The sequence below is a fragment of the Sander vitreus genome, chromosome 15 (genome assembly GCF_031162955.1).
Source record: "Sander vitreus isolate 19-12246 chromosome 15, sanVit1, whole genome shotgun sequence".
NCBI classification, from domain to species: domain Eukaryota; kingdom Metazoa; phylum Chordata; class Actinopteri; order Perciformes; family Percidae; genus Sander; species Sander vitreus.
In genome coordinates, this window is record NC_135869.1 from 1,063,848 (window position 1) to 1,071,690 (window position 7,843).

General features: G+C 39.9%; 1 protein-coding gene across 1 annotated transcript; it reads left to right on the forward strand.

Moving 5' to 3' along the window:
• The first annotated feature begins 94 nt into the window (after positions 1-94).
• On the forward strand, positions 95-7,545 carry LOC144530396 (GTPase IMAP family member 9-like). Its single transcript, XM_078269962.1, has 3 exons — positions 95-168; positions 3,453-4,069; positions 7,340-7,545. The coding sequence occupies exons 1-3, from the start codon at positions 126-128 to the stop codon at positions 7,349-7,351; spliced, it is 672 nt and encodes a 223-aa protein (XP_078126088.1). The 5' UTR covers positions 95-125; the 3' UTR covers positions 7,352-7,545.
• The last annotated feature ends 298 nt before the right edge of the window (positions 7,546-7,843 follow it).

Sequence of the window (7,843 nt, forward strand, 5' to 3'; positions counted from 1 at the left end):
GTGATTGGCCAGCTCAGGTGATGTGTCTTTCAAGGGAGGGAACTAGAAGCAGGCTATATTATAAAATGATGAGATGGAACTTAAAATACTCAGAACAAGACATCCACATAGACAAGACTTTAAAAATGAGCTGCTCTTCCAAGCAAGAAGTGGACAGTCTTCTGCCTGGTAAATATATTTATTCTACAGTACTACAGCTCATTTTAGTGTCTGGGGTTTCATATATGGAACAATATTTGTTTTCTTAAATATAAACCAGCAACTCATTTACAGCTCTTTTTTTAACCTGTCTTTGGGGGATCAATTATGTTTTGAGACAACTTTGAACTAATTTGGACTGAACTATCTTTCAATATTCATTAAATATAAAAACTGAAATGTTGAGTTTTTGTTAAGTTCAGAGATGTTTGGTAGTGTATCTATCTGCAGTGGAGAGTTTTATTATCTGCACACAACTGGATTAAGCAGCATTTTAGAGACAATATCTAAATTTTTTAGTTAGTGGTTAGTTAGTTGGATGTTTGCAGATACTTTTCTTTAACTCTTGTATTTGTTTTTTTTATATTTGGTAAGACTATCATAACCATCACTAATAAATGCTAAATTGATCGTAAGTTGAACTTAGTTAAGAAGAAGTTAAGTTATTTTAATGTTAAAATAATGTTTACTCATTATTAGTTATGCTATAATTTGTTGTTTTGACAGTTTATTGTTTCACACTTATTTTTTTATATTATATGAAGTGTTTGTTAATAATTAAGAAATAAATCATAAACATTTGGATGACTTATAAAGTTGCAACTGGTGTTTATAATACCTTGTTGATGGTTAATACTCTGTAAAGCATGTATATATAAATTATTTATATATTTTCCGTGCACAAAGAATACAAAAAATATTCTTAAATTACTTTATAGGCCATGTTTTTTTTAACTGTTGTGGAAATCCTCATTTGGATGAATTGTTCAGAGTAAAGACACATTATTACCAGCGGTGGAAAGTATCTAAGTACATTTACTCCAGTACTGTACTTCAGTCTAAATGTTGAGGTACTTGTACTTTACTTGAGTCTTTCTTTTCATGCCACTTTCTACTTCTACTCCGCTACATTTCAGAGAGAAATATTGTACTTTTTACTCCACTACATTCATCTGACAGCTTTAGTTTCTAGTTACTTTACACATTAAGATTCCTGCACACAAAACACATGTAGTTTATAAAATCTGATGTTTTATTGAAATGATTAGACCATTAACACACACAACTGTTTGGATTCTTTACACTTTTTTAAAATGGGAGGATTGTTCTTTACTGTTAATAGTAATCACGGGCAGTGGCGGTTCTACATTGAATTACACCCTGGGCGAGAACCCCTTTGACAAGTGCTGGCCTGTGGACTCCTCTGCCTCCAAAAAATCCCATAAAATGTTCCCTGATATGGGGCTTCTCCATCAGTGACACCACTCTAATGACCAGTGACCACTGACAACTGTTCTGTGTGGCTTATATCTGGGGTGTAGTCCAGAATTACTGAAAAAAAGGCGGAGCCCCAAGGGCAGGGGGAGGGGTTAGCCGGAGCCCCGAGGGGATACTACTTTCAAATCTTGCTAGCTTTTCCACATTACCAACCCTGCCTTTAACATAAATACTGGGCTCCCCCAAACGTTTGGGGACATTAGACTGTGTTCTGATAACTTCTTCCACCGCTGATAATTACATTGGTGGGGCTTTATCGTTAGCGGCCAATATAACCTCTCACTCCTTGGCAAAACAAGGGGTGTGAGGCGCCATGTGCCAGATGGTGTCCAGGGCGGACACATCTGGGTTGTGCACAGACATTGTCAGGGGCAATGAGTTACTAATATTGTAAATTTACATGTACATGTTGCTTAAAAATCTGCAGTTTAGATTTTTAAAGCACATGAAATACTGAAGGAGGTAAGAAGTGTCATTTGAAATGAAGATCTGAACTTCCACTTTAAATGTAAGCACTGAATGAAGTTTAAGTGAAAGTGCTAGTTTGTCTCAAAGAGAGGTGTTCTCTTAAAAATGCAATATTAATTCATTGGCTATTTCAAAAAAACACAAATAATTACAGACAACTGCTCCTTAAAATGTAAAAATGTAACCAGCATTACCGAGTAATCACTCATCACTCACTCATTTTCACCCGCTTATCCAGTGTCGAGTCGCGGGGCAGTGACTTTAGCAGGGGACCCCAAACTTTACCAAATTAAACCACTCTGACCTGGGTCTTCCCTGAGGTATCCTCCCAGCTGGATGTGGCAGGCCATCCTCACCAGAGGCCTGCTTTCCACGCACAGCTCTTCTCCGAGTTCCTCATTGATGACTGAGCTTCTCAACCTATCTCTAAGGGAAACAGCAGCCACCCTCCTGAGAAAACCCAATTCAGCCGCTTGTACCGGGGATCTAGTTCTTTTGGTCATTACCCAGCCTTCATGACCATAGGTTAGGGTAGAAATGAAAATTGGGGGTAAACGGTGCGGTAAAGTGTATTTAATACCACTGCTCCGATTCTCCGGCCAATCTCCCGCTCCATTGTCGAACAAGACCCCGAGGTACTTGACCTCCATCGATTTCCTGCTGAGAACCATGGCCTCAGGTTTAGAGGTGCTGATCTAATAGATAGTCAAACCTCAGATTGAGGGATGAATGGTTAATTGTTAACATCCCTAGGCTGGTTGCACAGCGATTTCTTAGGATCAAAAATCTGTAACAATGAACACAAAACGTGTCCAGCAAGGTGAAGAACTGCTAACTTTAGCGTCTTTCGTTGTACTGAAAGGGTGGGTTAACCTGCGCCTGATTTTATCTGCTGGGTGACATCACAGGGACTCCCTGCAGTTTCCATGAGTCTCGTTCAATGGGAAGCCAGGATCACAAATTCAAACCTAAAAGTAACACTCAGTGTAGGTGAGACCTTCAACATCTGGAGTTTTTGGAGCCTGTTGGTTGTCCAGGCTGTCTCTGCAATTCCTTTGAAAGGGGAGGCCACATGTTTGCAGTTTTCTCTTTGTTTAAAAAGTCCACATGGTTAGGTTCCCACATTAGGCTAACAGGCCGCTTGCAGCTTCATATTTACTGTACACAATCTTTCATTTTTCCTAGGATAGCGAAGGCATGTCCTACTCTGCCTTTGATCAGCTTACCCTGGTATTCCTATACTAACCAATCCCAATCCTCTTCTAAAACTAACCAGAGTAACCAACCTAACCAACAAAGGCAACCAATACTAGCTATCAGAGGCACAGTAGGGTGGGGTATGACTTCACCATTGGCAAAATTGGCTTACCATAGAGACATGATAGTGGAATCGATCTTAATGTCAACATCTGACTCACAATCTCATATATTGTTGTAGATTTGAGTGTTTGACATAACATCATGACAGAGGCGATTCTTACTATACTAACATCTCTAAAATTTTCCAGCAGGTGAAATGCCAGAGCTGAGGATCGTCCTGCTTGGAATGGTCAGAGTTGGGAAGAGTTTTTCAGGAAACACCATCCTGGGCCTGGGCGATGACCTGTTCCTCTCAAAGCCCGGTCTATCTACTGTCACACAGAAGTGCCAGAAGAAAATGAGGAATATTAACAACCAAAAAGTGGTTGTTGTTGATACTCCTGGTCTGTTAAGCATTGACCAAACAGAAGAGGAGATTGTGAGAAAGATCAAGAAATCCATCAATCTTGCCAAACCTGGTCCTCATGTGTTCCTGATTGTGCTGAGTGTGGAAGATAAATACACAAAAAAAGAGGTAAAGATGGTAAAAATCATCCGCGATACTTTTGGCCAAAACACAATGGATTACACTATGGTGTTGTTCAACTATGGAGAAGAGCTGAAAAATACCATAGAGGACTTTATTATTCACAATGAAAATCTCCACAACCTAATCAACAGTTGCGAATATGGATACCATGTTTTTGACAAACGTCCTGAACAGGTCCCTGAGCTACTGAAGAAGATCAACGATAAGGTTCAGGAAGCAGAAGGAAGATACTACACCGCTGAGATGCTCCAAGAGGCTGAAACTGCCTTAACAAAGGTACAACAGGCCCCAGAAGGAAGAATACAATCCAAGCTAGTTGCTAAAACTGCAGTTCTTTCTGGTATGGGTGTTGGATGTCTGTTTGGGTATCTTACTGGTGAGGGTCAGATGACGTCTACCATAGGAGCGACACTAGGAGCCGTAGGGGGTGGACTACTGTGCGCTGCACTGGCAGGTATAGTGATACACGCCAAAAAAATTGGCAAATGCAGCAAAACAGGTTGTCTTGTTTAAGCTGATCAGACAAATCCTTACAAATGAAAATACTGTAAAGGGGGAAATGATGGTGGTGCTGTTTGTATATTTAGTTATTTCTGTTTTGTTTTAATGCCTTTTAATTCAAAGTAGCCTATGTTTAATAAACAAGGGCCATTCTCACAGTAGGTGAGTTAGCCGTGTTTGCTGGTGATTGGTTGTGGGCTGACCTAAACCTTTTAGGTTTCTGGAATAATAAATAATATCACCCAGTTTAGATGAATGTAGAATACACACAGCGTTTGGGCTCTGACCTCGTCATCCCCAACGAGTAAGTGAATAATAATTTCCACACTGACAGTCGTCTTTCAGATACTATACTCAACACTTTTCTAATACGACAGCCTTCATAAAGAGTTCATCAGTTGTAACTAACAGCTTTAATAGTTAATGTGTTGTAGATGCGTTTTGTGTCACTAATAGGGACAACAGTAGGGTTGCCAGGTTGTGAGAAATCCTGCTCCAGTGTTTTTCCTTTCTATGTTGTAATAATTATGTTACACATTTTAGTAAATTCACTCCCTCCCTACCCTAAATACTGTGCAAAATATTGGAGGAAATTACAAAGGAAAATGTGACTCTTTGTTTTATTTGTATTATTATATATTCAGCTGTTAAACATATGTAATTGCTTTGTTGAATGTAACTGGTATGTGGAGAAGGTGTGCAGCTGGTTTATGTGGAAAGAGATGCTCTTTTATTACTGATATAGTCAATGTTAAAAAAAATCTGATCCAAATTGGGGGCACAAAACAAAACTGACATCCCTACTTCAATGTTCAAGTTATTTCTGCAGCTTTAAACAAACATTTGACTGTTCAACAAGAAATGTCAATAACAATAATAATAGGCTGTGGCCCCTGAGCCCTTTAGCCCTTCGGCATGTCTTTCGGGTAATCCAATCATTCGATTAATTCTCACAATTTGTGTTATTACGTTCATGGCTAACCCAGAACCTCAGTGGCCTCTAAGGCTCCAGGGTTTTTTACTTTGTGGTAATTTGATTGATCATAAATGTGTTTGCTGATATAAAACAAAGCACAAATACAAACTGGAATACTCTGGGCCTGATGTTTCCCCTGCATTTTTACCCAATCTTAAAGTGCTCATATGCTTTTACCTTTTCCTTTATTGTGTTATATATCTTTTTTTGTGCATGTTATAGGTTTACAAAGTGAAAAAGCCCAAAGTCCCCCCCAAAGGGTCTTACCATCTCCAACAGAAAACACTGTTCACAAACTGCTCCAAACAGCTCTGTTGTAGTCCAGCCTTTACTTCAGAGACAAACGTGGTCACTCTGTAACACACGTTATAATGCTCACCTAGCTGCTAGCATAGCACGCCCTCATATTCTTCTTCTGACTGGCTAGTAGTCCTTACCTAGGTACTGTCAGGGCACACCCTCATACTCTGCTTCTGACTGGCTAGTAGTCCTTACCTAGCTACTGTCAGGACACGCCCTCATACTCTGCTTCTGACTGGCTAGTAGTCCTTACCTAGGTACTGTCAGGGCACACCCTCATACTCTGCTTCTGACTGGCTAGTAGTCCTTACCTAGCTACTGTCAGGACACGCCCTCATACTCTGCTTCTGATTGGCTAGTAGTCCTTACCTAGCTACTGCGCATATGCGATTCCCAACAAAGATGGAACAGAAGTGAGATGCCACACTCTGTAGCTAAAACAGAGAGCTCAACACACAGGGTGAAAAGAGGATCTGCAGCAATGTTTAGTACAACAAAAAATATGGAATATTTTTTTAAATTACACCATGTAAACCTATTCTGATATAGCCTCTTAATACAATTATGAACCTGAAAATGAGCATAACATGAGCACTTCTCGTGAAGGGGCCCTGTGTCAAAAATCTGATTTGAAGACGTTTAATATTTCAGTTTCAGGGTTTGAGCCAAATTTCGACAATGTCCTGTTGGCTGTTATTTAATTAGCGTGTATGGCCAATCAATGTCTGATGCTTGGGCAAATATGATTTGTTAGAGAGGGAGAAAAAAATTCTGTGCAGTTTGTATTTTTAAAAGTTAGCCAGGATTACATCATTTTGGTGTTCGATCATACCAACAGTGATGAGCCTTTCAGTCAATAATCATATTTTGTTAGCTGATCAGCACGTCATAATCCAGATGACAGTGATCTAATGAGTAAGTAAAGTTTGTTTATATAGCACTTTACACAGATAAAATCACAAAGTGCTTTACAATAAATTGGAATACGATAAATAGAAGACATAAGAATACAAAGGAAAACATAGGTACATAAAATCAGACAGCCATGAAAGCCCTTGTCTAACTAAAAGGCTGTTTGAAAAGTTTTCAAATGCTTTTTAAAAGAATCTACAGAGTTTGAACAACGCAAAGAGAGCAGCAGTGCGTTCCACATCCTGGGTGCCACTGCCTGAAAAGATCGATCCCATCTGGCTTTAAAATGAGTGCAGGGGACCACTAACAACATCTTACCTGATGACCTCAGACTCTGGGAATAATAAACTTTTAAATATAATTATATTGTTTTTCCATCCATCCATCCATCCATCCATCTTCATCCGCTTATCCGGGGTCGGGTCACAGGGGTAGCAGCTCCAGCAGGGGACCCCAAACTTCCCTTTCCCGGGCCACATTAACCAGCTCCGACTGGGGGATCCCGAGCGTTCCCAGGCCAGGTTAGAGATATAATCCCTCCACCTAGTCCTGGGTCTCCCCGAGGCCTCCTCCCAGCTGGACGTGCCTGGAACACCTCCCTAGGGAGGCGCCCAGGGGCATCCTTACCAGATGCCCGAACCACCTCAACTGGCTCCTTTCGACGCAATATATATTGTTTTTTGATATATTTAAAATGATTGATTACAGAGAAAGTTAAAGGGCTGTCATATTCAAGTCCAGCCACAAAGCATCTCTTTCTACATCTAAACAAGCTGCAAACTTGTATTCAATGTGCATGTAAACCAAGAACAGTGTGTAAAACTCTGAACTATATACTTTAAATGTGTGATATACAGACGATCCACTGAAGACCTTCAATGAACCTTAAAACGACGACGGAGCCTTGATGGAGTCGTGGTGCAGCCTGATCCTGTGGACATAATGTGTTACTGTTCTGATTTCATATGATAATGACATAAAATATGATCTTGTTGTTTTTCATTGTGTCTGATTTTCAAAATACTTAATACTTAAACCAAAAATAAAGACATGTAACCCTCCAGACTTTGTCTTCATTCAGATTAATGTCAATATTACCGACTGGAAGCAGCTGGTTTTTAACTGTCAGATCCGTCTCCTGTATCCACCTGCTGACCTCAATGGCTCAGGCGGATCGTAACAACATGTGTGTTATTGTGCTGATGATGGGAACTATCGTTTGATCTACTCTAGTTTATAAAACGGGGAACTCAAATCAAGCAATCTAATTGGTTCTTAGCCATGATATAATAACCACATTCAACGGCTATAATTTGAATTCCTTTGCACAATAAGTACCAAGACCTGACCGAGTCTATTTT

Coding starts and splice junctions, on each gene's coding strand:
- LOC144530396 (XM_078269962.1), top strand. CDS start 126: ATGAGCTGCTCTTCCAAGCAAGAAGTGGACAGTCTTCTGCCTG. Junction 169..3,452: donor AGTGGACAGTCTTCTGCCTG/GTAAATATATTT, acceptor AAAATTTTCCAG/CAGGTGAAATGCCAGAGCTG.